This window comes from Armigeres subalbatus, chromosome 3 (assembly GCF_024139115.2).
Source record: "Armigeres subalbatus isolate Guangzhou_Male chromosome 3, GZ_Asu_2, whole genome shotgun sequence".
NCBI lineage: Eukaryota > Metazoa > Arthropoda > Insecta > Diptera > Culicidae > Armigeres > Armigeres subalbatus.
Window position 1 is genome coordinate 236,567,398 of NC_085141.1, and position 14,055 is coordinate 236,581,452.

The following is a 14,055-nucleotide window of genomic DNA, read 5'->3' on the forward strand; positions in this document are numbered from 1 at the left end:
TCGAAAAGTGGTAAAGTCTCGCTATTGAATTTGATAACGATCGGTCATTGCGTTCAAAAGTAATAAACAAAATAGAAAACCCAACAGAAAAGGTTGGTGTCTTGGCTAAATACGTGAGAGGCCATATTACTACCAGGTGGCTCAATTTGGGTTTTTTATATAAGGAAAGGATACTCAGGGACGAAGTCCGAACACTTACAACTCATACAACACTTTACGGTCTCCGTATAAAAAGTACGTTAGCAGACATAGCCTTTAAGTACATTACCAATACTAAACCGTGCTACCAATACGTCAAACTGGGAAATCAAACTGTAGGAAAATGTGAAACAATTAGGGATTGAAGAGTGAATTAGGACTCTTTTATCATTGTAACATAATCATCTATAAAACTAATGAAAAACTATATTAAATACTTTGTTTCAAATTTAATTAATCTCAGCTACTCAGAGAAAAAATAAAGTACAAATTTTGTTGGGAAAGTGTGATAAAGCTACGATGCAGAAGAGAAAGACTAATTGAGTTTTTATTTATTCGTTTCCTAAACATGTATTTTCTTTAAATTAAAGAAATCCTAATACAAGCAAATTACATCGACAATTGTAATTTAGATATTTTCACATAATTAGACAGGTTAAAATACTGTAAACAAAAAGAGAGAACATTTCCTAGATACTAAATTTCACAGCACTCAGTCTTCCCGGTACGCCTCATTCGTGTAGGCTGCTTTGGGCGGTTCCAAGCCTCTCTCCAGTGGACCTTGGTCGAGCTTCGACGGAACGCCGTCCATCTTATCCAGATCTGGTTTCTTAATATCACCCGTTTCAATATCCTTTGCGTCGTGTTCCGTATACTGATAGCGTGCTGCCAGGATCATAAAGAGCCCCATATCCAGGAACATCAGCACCGCAAACAAGAAGAACTCGACCGATTGAGATTCGACAAATTTCGCTTCGGCAATGAACACGACCAGCATGTTACCGATGGCGACCGTTAACAACCAAAAGGCCTGAATAACGGACTTCATACTTTCTGGCGCTTGCGAGTACGAGAACTGTAGACCAGTGATCGAGAACATCACTTCTCCAGCGGTAATGACCACGTACTGGGGCACCAGCCAGAGCATGTGCAGAGAGTTGGAGGGAGTTACGGTGTGTCTTTGAAGTTTCTGAAATAAAGAATACATGGAATTTATTATTGAATTGAACTCTTGTTTTATTTATAAAAAACGTAAATGCATACGCAGGTCTTCGAGGAACCTAAAAATGTCTCCTAACACTAATATCGATTCAAAATGTATCCACCCATAAAAAAATACCCTTCTTTGTGTGCTACGCTCTTATTCTCGCAGTCTATCAAGTTCTCCAGATAAAAAAAGTATGCGTGATTCCGCTGTCACATGCCAAATTTATTCAGAAATTCGTTACTTAGAAATTCGTGTTTCAATTGTACTTAGGGTCTAGAACCACCATAAGAACCATTCTCGTCTCTCAAAACTCCTACAAAGCAAATTGATTTTTCGACATAACTGGAGTAACAGTGAATGTCGTAGAGAGAGTTTTCTTTACCGACTTCCCCTCTTTTAAATAAAAGTTACAAACAGGAAATTAATTTGAGGTTTATCACCTTAGAACCCCTCAGAGCGATAGAGTACAATTAGAACTTGCATTCTGTGTAGCCCTTAATGGCTGGAACGAAATGATAAGACCGCGACACTCCTTGGATGCGTGTGCACGTCCCCAAGATCTGACTGGAAGAGGCAGAGTCATGGCTTGCTGCTCGCCGATTGACACGCTGAAGTGTGAATTTATGAACACACGCTAAAGGCATTTTATTCAAACTACACATTCCCTTCCTTCTCTCATTAAAACGCAAAAAAAAAACTTCTAGCATAGGATGCAATGCTTGTTTTTCTCCTGGGTTATTTAAATGATACCTACAAAGGTGAACATCTGTTGCATTTGAGAAACCGATTAACTCCTTTGAAAAACTGCACACAAAAATAAACTTGCCTTAATATCATAGTTTAAATACTAGAACAATAATATAAAATATGGGTTCCCAAACTGTGGGTCGCGACATTCGCGGATTCATACTTTCATCCCTATTCTGTCCCACAAATATATACAAGCTTTTAGATTAGGATCTCAGTAATGAATGGATGATTAGAGAACAACAAAGTTTACGAAGTCAATGGCCTTCTTTTGTTATGCGAGATTTTAGCAAATACAATGAAGTCTAATACATTCCAAATCCAATTTAAACCTAAATCTAATCTGAATAAAATTCAAAATTGATGATATTTTGGCAAATACAACGATGGGGTATGAAGCAATTTATTATGATTTGTTCAAACTAACGCGAATTCATTTTTATTCCAATTTCTCAAAATCATTGCATTTGGTACCTGGTGGGTTGCAGGCAATATGGGATTCTGCTAGGTGGGTCGCATATCCAAAAAAAAATTGGGTGCTTCTGAATAGAAGTCAATAACTTTATAGTTCTTGCAGATTACGATATATCGAACAACTGGTAAGCTTTATTTTACACAATCGAGGCCATTCATTCAAATGTTAATCTAAACTTGTGTTCAGTGTTATGTTATTGAAGTCTCGCGAAATACATATTATAGTTTGCTGTAATATTCAGAATATCTGATTCGGTAGATTTAATCCAACCTTAGTACACCATTAACCTGAACTTCAAGATATCGATGGTTACCTTTCGAGCAAACGCCTTGAAAATGTCATTTATCTAAAAATTTCTCAAATTCTGAGATATTATACCCAAATAAGAGACGTGTAAATTAATTCCAAACAGTTACTAAACTTACGCATAATAGCTTTGTGAAATGCGACAACAGATAATATATTTGGCTTTCCGAGCAGTTTTGCAGCATAGAATATTTCTCCATATCTATCAGATTTCGTTATATCTAGCTCAACTGGTAGTCTCATGTACACTAACGCCGCCAAGTGGCTACATGAAATCTAAATTTATTTTCACCAAAATCAATGCTCGCAGGGTTCGGAGACGAGCCAGCCTCGGGCTGAAAGTCTCCTTAATAAAGACAAAACAAAAAAAAAAAAAAAATGCTCGCAGGGCTCCAGGATCTGGCAGGATCGCTAAAATGTGTAGCCCTTAATGGCCAGAACGAAATGATATGACCGCGACTCTCCGTGGATGCCCGTGCACCAACGCCCCCCCCCCCCCCCCCCCCGAGATCTGACTGGGAGAGGGAGAGGCCTGGGTGGGAAGGGGCACTGCTGGGAAAGGGGGACTCTCATAAAAAAGAAGAATACTTTTTCGAATAAATCGAGAACTAATCAGAGAATAAATCAATTTTAGGCGAAACGAAGTCCAAAATTTATCCATACTGAAGCCCAAAATGATCTCGTTCGAAAGCCCGGAAGAATTCCATTAGGGTGCCTAAAAGATATCCGTTATGTGAATTTACTAACGGAATCCATTCGAGTTTCTGAACAAAATTCTTTTGGGCTTTCGAAAGTAATCACTCTGGGCGTCTCAAAGAAATCCTTTTGAACTTCCAAACGGAATTCTGATGGGATTCTGAACATAATCATTCTAGAATCCCGAACGGAATACTTTTGGTCTTCCGAACGGAATCGTTTTGAACTTTCCAAAGAAATACTTTTAGACTTTCGATTGGAGCGTTCTGGGCTTCTGAACGGAATCTTTTTCTGCTTCTGGACAATGGATTCCCATTAGAATACCCTTAAAGGATTTTGTTAGGAACCGCACTATTCTTTCCGAAAACCAAAAAGAAAATCAAAAAATCTCGGTTCGTAAATCCAAACAAGTCCTTTCTCTGGGTTTCCGAACGAAGTTATTTGGAATACTGGAAGGAATTCTTTTATACAGGGGTTAGACAAAAAGGTTGAGATAGGAAAAAAATTGTCGAAGCTAAAATCAGCATAACATTGCGTAGAATGATCCAATTTTGATCAAACTGGGACCATCGGACGCGGAAACTCTTCTAGTATACTGGCCCTATGCGAAACCTCTGATTGGCCCTTGACCACCGGTGGTGTTCCGGGTTTTCCGAGGGTATGTTAAAAATGCATTTTTTCTGCTGCTTGTCATTTTATATGACGTTTGCTGCTATTTTGTTTTATGTTTTCCCCAGAAACTAGAACTAATATGCTGACCAATGCTGGCTGCAGATCGAAAATCCGTTAGGTATACGCAGAGATATGGCCATTTTCGTGAAAACGATACGGGATACACCATACAAATGGCTATACACCCTGAACAAATGTCACTTTCGCAGAACTTCCGGAACCTGTTACAAATTGGCCAAAGAGTCTTACAGTCCTCAAAATATATCTCTAATAAAGATCCTATATTCATCGTCTTAGGAAAACATGAATTTTGACACCCATATATGCATGGTCCAGATGGTGCCAAAACCGGCCCCTCATGGAAAGCCCATGGAACCGGCTATAAGGGTGGCAGTGGACACTATCATTCTGGAAATGTTTCTGTAATCATCGTCTCGCAAATCCATGAAGTTAGATACTCATATTTGCATTATTCCGATCTGCAGAGCCGTAGCGTGGACTCGCAGCGCCCTTGGCGAAACCATTATTGGGCGCCCCTTACTTTCATGCATGTTCAAAACAAATGGCATGATAAGAGCTGGTTTTTATTTCTTAAAAAAATCAACATTTTTTGCGTGGTGGGTTTAATAAATGTTTGCTTTATGAATTCCTTAAGCCTCTATAACTTGCATGTGTCCCAATAGGTAGAAGGATTATAAAAAGGCCAGAACATTTCTAAAAATATCTTTTATAGAAATTTTAACGATTTTCTGAAAGATTAAATAAACCTACGCAAATAAAAAAACTAAATCCAGTAGTGCGTGTGTTACCGACACAAAATCCAGACTTCCATGTTGTGAATTCACGCACTAGTGGATCTAGCTAGGCCAATAAAATCTCAAGTGTGCCGGTTAGTGGTTGGATCACTTTAGGACGTAGTCGAAACAAGAAGAATCCTACTTTGGAGTGGATTGAATGACCTTCGGAATTGCCATTAGACCTTGGTCGGTGGTTTGAAAGAACTACTGGACTTACGGTGTTAGGTTAGGGTATCTTTCGACTGGATAAGATGTAATACTCGAAACTTGGCTTTCTCAGTCTGAAGAACCAGGACGATGTTTTTTTTACTTGCCACACGTTTCGGCCGCCTGGGAAGCAGTGTTACGATAGACGGGGATACCTTCGAGGTGGTCGAGGAATTCGTCTACCTCGGATCCTTGCTAACGGCTGACAACAACGTTAGTCATGAAATACGAAGGCGCATCATCTGTGGAAGTCGGGCCTACTACGGGCTCCAGAAGAAACTGCGGTCGAAAAAGATTCGCCACCGCACCAAATGTGTCATGTACAAGACGCTTATAAGACCGGTTGTCCTCTACGGACATGAAACATGGACAATGCTCGAGGAGGACTTGCAAGCACTCGGAGTATTCGAGAGACGGGTGCTTAAGACCATCTTTGGCGGTGTGCAAGAAGACGGTGTGTGGCGGCGAAGAATGAACCATGAGCTCGCCCAACTCTACGGCGAACCCAGTATCCAGAAGGTAGCTAAAGCCGGAAGGGTACGATGGGCAGGACATGTTGCAAGAATGCCGGACAGCAACCCTGCAAAGATGGTATTCGCTTCCGATCCGGCAGGTACGAGACGGCGTGGAGCGCAGCGAGCGAGATGGGCAGACCAGGTGCAGAACGACTTGGCGAGCGTGGGGCGTATCCGAGGATGGAGAGATGCGGCAGATTCTCGCGAAGAATGAACAATTGAACAAATTATATACTGCTGTGTAGAAGTTTCATAGGTCACTTCACTTTCCATGGTGAATCCCGATCTATGTTACTGATTACCCCACCCAACTAACACTACTTCCTTCCCGTGGTAAATGTGGAGATGCAGAGGTATTCTCGGTCTCTAGTAGCAACAATTACCTTACACTCACATTCCCTCCCTTTCCCAACTGACTGTAAGGACTTGGCCGGCGCCGTTATTGATTTTGCGAGCTTCTGAAACGTGCACTTCGAGAATAGTTGGTAAATCCCAACCACTATTCACTTGAATCGTAGTGCAATTTGCACCAGTTCTGATCAATCACGGAGTAGCAACCATTGATATGTACAGTCAGTCTAAGCTAAGCTAAGCTTAAATCTGAAACACTTTGAACCGATAAATTTGAGAATATGGGGGAACTGTTCCTTTTTCAATCTCACTGAACATCTATTCATCTCATCGCAAAACAGAGAAATACAGCACCAATCTTGTCGCTTCTTTTTGCTAACATGCAAGCTCACTGCTGAAAAAAATGGAAAAGAAATCAAATTCCAATTCATTGCTTTGTTATTGATGGGATGGATGAAGTGCCGAACCGTTCCCCTATCAAGGTTTTCTACACGGTTTGATTTTAGCCTATTGAGACCCTCAACATCAATAAAACAATGAATTAACCTCACCGAAAAATTACAAAAAATCGAAGAAAATTCAAGTGGTATCCATATCCAACGCGTAAAAAACCTTGATGAGATTTGTCATCATTTCGTATAGTTCAATTCGGAATTTCGGCGCCCCCTTTAGCCCTGGCGCCCTTGGCGGGGGCCAACCTAGCCAACCACACGCTACGGCGCTGCCGATCTGTTATCATTTCATCATGTTCCCGGTACCGTTTTTACGGAAATGGCCGTATCTCTGTGTAGTTTAGATGGATTCTCTATATACAGCCACCATTGGCCGGCATATTAGTTCTAGTTTTCGGAGAAAGCATAAAACATGATGAAAGTTAACGTCACATAAAATGACAAGCAGTGGAAAAAATGCATCTTGAACATACCCTCGGAAAACCCGGAACATTTCCGGTGGCCATGGACCAATCTCAGGTTTTGTAGGGGGACAGTATACTAGAAGAGTGTCTGCTTCTTATGGTCCTGGTTTTATCAAAATCGGATTATTATACGCAAAGTTATGCTGACTTGAATTTCGACTTATTTTTACCTATCTCAACCCCTGTATTTCTGAACGAAGCTCTTTTTGAGCTTCCAATATATAATTCTTTTGGGTTTCCTTGGTGAGCAGCTGAACGACATTATTTTGGGCTTCACATTCAAACGGATTCCTTTTAGACTTTCGATAAGAATAATTTTGTAATTCCGAGTGGAGTCGAGATTTTTTCCTCATTCTCTACAAGGGATATCGTTCTGGGATTCCGAAGTCCGAAGTTTGTAAACCCAAAAAATGTCCGTTCCGTTCTTTGGTTATTCAAACGGATTTATTCCTTCTGTGCCTCTCCTTCGAATCAAACTCTTTCAAACTTCCCAACGGATTCAGTTGGGAAATTACGTAAGGGGTCGTACACATATTACGTAAGCATTTTTCCTGGGTTTTTCGACTCCCCTCCCCCCATGTAAGATTTTTTTCATACAAATAATTTTTAATTTATATGGTGCGTAAGAAAAAGACAGGACGAGCTCGGTGGTCTAAAGGCTACCGCTTCTGCCTTATAAGCAATCAATTCCAAGCTCGTTCAATTATAACCTTATAAGTTCAATTCCAGTTTGCATTTATTTCGTTCAAAGTAGGAGTTGACAAAGATTTGAAACAAATGGCCCTCGATCCGAAGGGAGTCTTCTTTATAGAGTTCAAGGACATACAAACTGGCCGGGATTTTTGGGGACCGACGAAAATGCCACGAATCGAAAATGGAACACCATCTACTCCGTTAAGCAACGTACACACCAGTCAAGCAGTTCGACGAACATTGACTCCGCCCCCAAGAAAACGCTTCGGTTGCTGCTTTGTTTGAACGTGTGTGAAGTTGTTCGAACAACCATTTGACAGTTGGTGGCTCGGTTGGAAAAAATTAAAACGTTTTGATTTTGGTTTGAGTTGTGGGGGTGGAGTCAAGGTTCGCCGAACATGTTTGAGCATTTGAAGTTGCACAAACCCCCATATATTTTTTGATGGTTGGTGCTCAAGTTGGCGCTTCGGTCGTTCGTGTGTGATATTGTTGGTCAAATAAATTGATTGTTCGTGCCGCTGTTGGTAAAACTTGATGGATGTTTGAATAAACGAGAGGTGGAGTCAATGTTGGTCAAACTGCTTGACCGTGTGTACGTTCCATTAGTTATCCCATCTACTCCAATCGACGTAACTCCAGTGCTATGATAAACATGAGTCATCGACAGAGTTTGCAGATGACGGAACGCACATCAACAAGCATTTTGGAAGCCCTCAAGTCACCCGTCACAGTCGAGCAATTCAGTTCTACATCATTAGCAGTCTGTTCCAGCCATCCAAGTCGTTCCGTTCCTGTGTACGGCACCGGTGAGGGGGCTTTTCAACTTGCTCACTCAGGCAAGTACGAAAAAACAAGAGTTTCTTCGAGCGTTCAATTCCGTCATATTTGCAGCACTACATCAAATGTTAATCTTTCGACCGCTTCATCTAATCAAAACAAACACGATGCTACGCACACCAACATATCCAATGACAGATGGAACTGAAAATGTTTTTTTATTCAGGGTTCGGGTTGGCACTGACCCAGGTTTAAAAACGAATTCGACATGACAAACGACAACGAAACAAATGTCGTTCCTTGTAGTTGATGTGTTTGTTATTGCCCAAAGATGGTCTAGTAGTCTAGAAATTTGAATAAATCGACTTAGGGAGGTGAATCCTGAGCAAAATATTATTAGAGCACATCGAGAGGGAGGTTATCGAGATGCAGAAAACAAAAATGTACTTGGATTAAAAGGAACCGAGAAAATCATCGAAAAAAGAAATATATCGAGATATGGAACATCGAGATGTAGAGAGTCGACTGTATACAGAAAGGAGAGATTTTAAAGAAGGATTTTTTGTCTTAGACCAGGCGGATGCAAGCTTTTGAGAATAAATAATAACCCTTTGTTTTCCACTAAGAAGACGACAGCTAAAAGTAGGATATTAGGGGAAACTGGGGTAATATGCACCCCCGGGGCAAAACGACCGTTTGGCATTTTTGAGTATATTTTCGGCAGTTTTTCGATAGTATTTACTACGGAGCATGTAGTTCGGATCTCGAACTACCAACTCAGTAGTAAACATTCTTAAAAATATTCCTGGAACACCGCTAAAAAAGCCAAAACTTAAATTATAAAAAATGGCCCAGCATTACCTGAAGCATTATTAGTGATGTCAAGGGTTACAGATGCAATACTTACAAATTCGTTCTCCAAAACTTCATGCAGTAGAACTGTGTAAACTCCTCCTAGTTCAAGCTTCACAGAAGCAATTTTTCTAGTTCCATTATCACTGTACAAGTCGTACTCGCCATCCGCAACTGAAAACTGATCGTAGGTGTTCAGCGAAACGTTGTACTGGAAGTCGTCATTCCAGTTATTCTTCAGCAGCACCTTCCTAGTGGCTTTTATGTTGGCTAAGATTCGCAATCGGGGTAGTCCTCGTTTGTCTTTTTCCGCCGTATCCGCATACTCGACGAGATTAACTTTGTTCGCTTTTTGAGTTATGAAGTAACTGACTGCATTTCCCGGATTCAGATAGAAGGTGCCGGAAATGTTCGACATGTTGGCTTTTACGCAAAAACTCTCAGTTGTTTCCGCCGTGAAGTGGAATGTCGTGTTCTGCATGGTGTTTACGTGAATGGCCTCGAAGGCGCCGATTGATTGCACGGTGAAGTTTTGGAAGTCTGGTATATCGGACTTGAAATGATAATCACACGGTAGACCGTTGTATATTCTAAGTTGAGATTCCATAGGAGTGGGCATAATTGCGTTTGTTTCGTTCAGCGCGATCTCCACAAATCCTGATAAAACAAATGCTGCACCTGCTAAAATTCCTCCGAACGAGAGCTTTTGCAAGGGAGTGCGAATGCCGATTTTTTCTAGGACAGGATAAACTAAGCCTTCAAAGAAGGGAATAAATGCTAGAATCAGCAATGGATTGATGACTTGCATTTGATCGGGTTTAATTGTAAATGCTCCAATTTCACCGTTCATCCTCGTAGCCTGGAATGTCCATCGAGATCCCTGCTGATCAAAAAGTGCCCAAAAAACGGGCAGTGGAATGTACAAAACCAAAATCTTCATGAGTGATTTTATATCTGCCACGATTTGTCTTCCATACTTTGTTTCGGCATAATCCAACCAATGAGACTTTGGATTATCTTCCTGTTCCTTAACTTTCGTTGACAGTGCATTCCCAACACATTTGAATACTAAAACAACCATGTTACCAGCCGGCTTTTTGATGGAGTACATTGATTTACCACTCACAAATATCAAGATGGAGAAGATCATCAGTACCGCCGGTACGCCAAATGCAAGCGAGAAACAATCGGTTTCTTTGAAGCAATGGATGTCTTCTCGAAGAATTGGCGTTAATGTGGTTGATATCAGAGAGCCAGCATTGATGGCGAAGTAGAACAAAGAGAAAAACTTTGCCAGTTGCACTGCCTGCTCAGGAAGTTTGAATTGATCACCTCCGAAAGCCGATACACATGGCTTTATACCGCCGGATCCGACCGCAATGAACAACAAACCCATGACGGTCATCGATCTGGAATGCAATAAAAAAATATAAATAAATTATGCATTAATTTTCAAATAATAACTATTGAGATAGAGAAAAGAACTACACGTTTTTAGAATAAATTGAAATGGCGGAAAAAACTGAAATTAAATTAAGAAATTAAGTTATTTCAAAGGGTTTCGTAGAGTTGGTAAGACTCAAAGTTACTACTTACGTGGCGGGGAGGTTGAGAGGCGGTATTGCTCCCATGGCAATCAGCGTACTTCCTATGCAGTATACGATAGACAGGTACAAGATCGTTTTAAATTTGCCCAGAAAGCTGTCGGCAAGGATGGCTCCCATCAGGGGAAAGAAATAGGCTAAACTGGTAAAAACGTGATATATCACGGTGGCCGTATCGTCGTCGTAGTTGAGCTTTTGGGTGAGGTATAGAGCCAAAACAGCTGGAAGAAAAAAAAAGTTTTAAATTATTTTTAAATTACCACCAATTACACGACTGCTGACACTTACTTCGCATACCATAGTAGTTAAACCGTTCGCTAAATTCATTGCTGATAATGAAAAATATGGATTTTGGGTATCGTATAGGCTGCAAAGAAAATTTACGAAATTAGAATTTATTCAGATAAACAAGGCACCTACACCAATAAGTTTGTATTTTTAGACTAAAATAAAATATTCTTTATTAACTTGGTAGTCATATGGCTACTGCTTCTGTCTCATACGTAGGAGGTCGTGGGTTCAATACCAGGTCCGGTTCCATTCTCCAACTTTGTATCTTTCTCTATATTTCTCATGTTCTCTAGCAATCGTTTCCTACATCCAATAAAAAAATTTACCAGTTGCTTTCTCTTGTCTGTCACATTGCACATTGGTCCAGGGAGGAAACAAAGTGGTAATAAGTTTTTCAAGCCGAACATAGCAGAGATAGAAAAAAACTTTGTTCTACAAAGTTGCTCCTAACGGTAAGGGGCTTATTGCGGTTTTCATAAAAATTTGATTTTTGTCAATTCTTGATTCACCAAAACTATATGTATGTGTTATACAATATCAAAGGCAAAACATAATTATTTTTCGTTTTGTATTAAAATATCTGATAATGTTATGCCTAAAGTATTTATTTTGGATATTAATTTTTGTTATTATTTTTTGTCATGTTACCTCTTATTCATATCAAGTTCATAAGAACTGTTGTTTTCAAGATATTAGCTTCTACTCAGGCTCTTAAGCAAAATGGTGTGGCGTTTACCATATCACGAAGTAAGCCATGGAAGCAAAACACTTAAAAACAGCAAATTAGTCCTTGAAAATGAAAAAACGGTAATTTTTCATTGCAATAATATGGGGTTATTTTCAATTATCCCCACGATTTAAACACCCTGAAATGAAGCCTGAAAGTAGTAGAATAAGGTCGAGAAAACAGATTGAAAAAATGTTTGCGTTTTTTTTTCGAAGAAAAACCTCAATAACTTTTGATCCGCATGAGATATGGCAACGCATAAGTCCATGAAAAGTTGCGCCCTGCAAAGCACAAAAAGTGGTCTGAACATAACATTGCTGAGAAATTTGAAACAAAAAGGTTAAAGTAAAAAAACTGTTTTTTAAGGGTCACCCTAAGTAAACTTGGGAAAATTGCTCTAAATCAGTCAATTTAAGAGCTAGAGAAATAATTTTTTGAGCAAAATTCTTGGAATCTGGCTGAACTACAACTTTGCGGAACATTGTATACTTGTATCTCTGCAAATGAAAAAGTTTAATTTTTAATTTTTTTTTCAAATGAGGCCCACCCTAATTTTTATGAAAACCTCAATAAGCACCTCACCGTTAGGAGCAACTTTGTAGAACAAAGTTTTTTTTTCTATCTCTGCTATTTTCGGCTTGAACAACTTATTACCGCTTTGTATGCTACCTGGACCACTGTGCGTCCTCTAGCACAGCGGTTCTCAACCTTTTTCTTGAGAGGTACTCCTTCGAACTTTTGCATTAATGGAGGTACCCCCTTTCGAAATTAGGCTTTCAATCCTCTTGAAAGAATAACTCCGAGCCCTTTGAAAGGAAGCTCCTTTCAGCTTTTGAATCCGTTTAAAGTATGTTTCCGCGCCTCTTGATTAGAGGCTTTTGAGCCTCTTGTAGAGAGGTTTCCGAGCCTCTTAAAAGGAGTCTTCCTTTGCATCTTAAAAGGACGCTTCCAAGCCTCTTGAAAGAAGAATTCCGAGCCTCTTGAAAGGAGGCTTCCGAACCACTTGAAAGTAGACTTCCGAGCCTCTTGAAAGGAAGCTTCCGAGCCTCTGAAAAGGAGGCTTACGAGCCTCTTGAAAGAAGGCAACCTAACCACTTGAAAGGAGGCTACCTAACCTATTGAAAGGAGGCTTCTGAGCCTTTTGAAAGGGGGCTTCCGAGCCTTTTGAAAGAAGGCTTCCGAGCATCTTGAAAGAAGGCTCCCGTGCCTCTTGAAAGGACGCTTCCGAGCCTTTTAGAAGGAGGCTTTTGAGCCTCTTGAAAGGATGCTTTTGAATCTATTGAAAGGAGGTTTCCGAGCCTCTTGAAGGGAGCCTTCCGAGTCTCTTAAAAGGCTTCTGAGCCTGGGAGGAGATTTTTGAGCCAATTAAAAGGAGTCTTCCTTTGCATCTTAAAAGGAGGCTTTTGAGCCTCTAGAAAAGAAGGCTTTTGAGCTTCTTGAAAGGAGGCTTCCGAGCCTCTTGAAAGGAGGCTTCCTAGCCTCTTAAAAGAAGGCTTTCGAGCCTCTTGAAAGGACGCTTTCGAGCCTTTTAGAAGGAGGCTTTTGAGCCTCTTGAAAGGATGCTTTTGAGTGTCTTGAAAGGAGGCTTCCAAACCTCTTGAAAGGAGCCTTCCGAGCCTCTTAAAAGGAGGCTTTTGATCCTCTTGAAAAGAGGCTTCTGAGCCTGGGAGGACGTTTTTGAGCCACTTAAAAGGAGACTTTTGAGCCTCTGTAAAAGAAGGCTTTTGAGCTCCTTGAATGGAGGCTTCCGAGCTTCTTGAAAGGAGCCTTCCGAGCGTCTTGAAAGGACGCTTTTGAGCTTTTGAGCCTCTTGAAAGGATGCTTTTGAGTCTCTTGAAAGGACGTTTTTGAGCTTTTGAGCCTCTTGAAAGGATGCTTTTGAGTCTCTTGAAAGGAGGCTTCCGAGCTTCTTGAAAGAAGCCTTCTGAGCCTCTTGAAAGTGCGCTTTCGAGCCTTTTAGAAGGAGGCTTTTGAGCCTCTTGAAAGAATGCTTTTGAGTCTCTTGAAAGGAGGCTTCCGAGCCTGGAAGGAGATTTTTGAGTCACTTAAAAGGAGTCTTCCTTTGCACCTTAAAAGAAAGCTTCCAAGCCTCTTGAAAGAAAAACTCTCAGCATCTTGAAAGGAGGCTTCCAAACCACTTGAAAGTAGACTTCCGAGCCTATTGAAAGCAGGCTTCCGAACCTCTTGAAAGGGGGCCTCCGAGCCTCTTGAAAGAAGGCTTCCGAGCCTCTCGAAAAGAGGCT

General features: G+C 40.6%; 1 protein-coding gene across 6 annotated transcripts in view; it reads right to left on the reverse strand.

Annotated features, from left to right (window-relative positions):
* Positions 1-515: 515 nt before the first annotated feature.
* The window catches only part of LOC134221059 (peptide transporter family 1-like), a 93,731-nt gene continuing 80,191 nt past the window's right edge, over positions 516-14,055 (reverse strand). For all 6 annotated transcript variants that reach the window (XM_062700243.1, XM_062700241.1, XM_062700239.1 and 3 more), the window contains 4 exons: positions 11,083-11,161; positions 10,787-11,015; positions 9,246-10,599; positions 516-1,168 (listed from right to left, as the gene is read on the reverse strand). In XM_062700243.1, the coding sequence (XP_062556227.1) occupies positions 692-1,168; positions 9,246-10,599; positions 10,787-11,015; positions 11,083-11,161 (2,139 nt within the window). In that variant the 3' untranslated portion in view covers positions 516-691. The remainder of the gene's footprint in view (positions 1,169-9,245; positions 10,600-10,786; positions 11,016-11,082; positions 11,162-14,055) is intronic.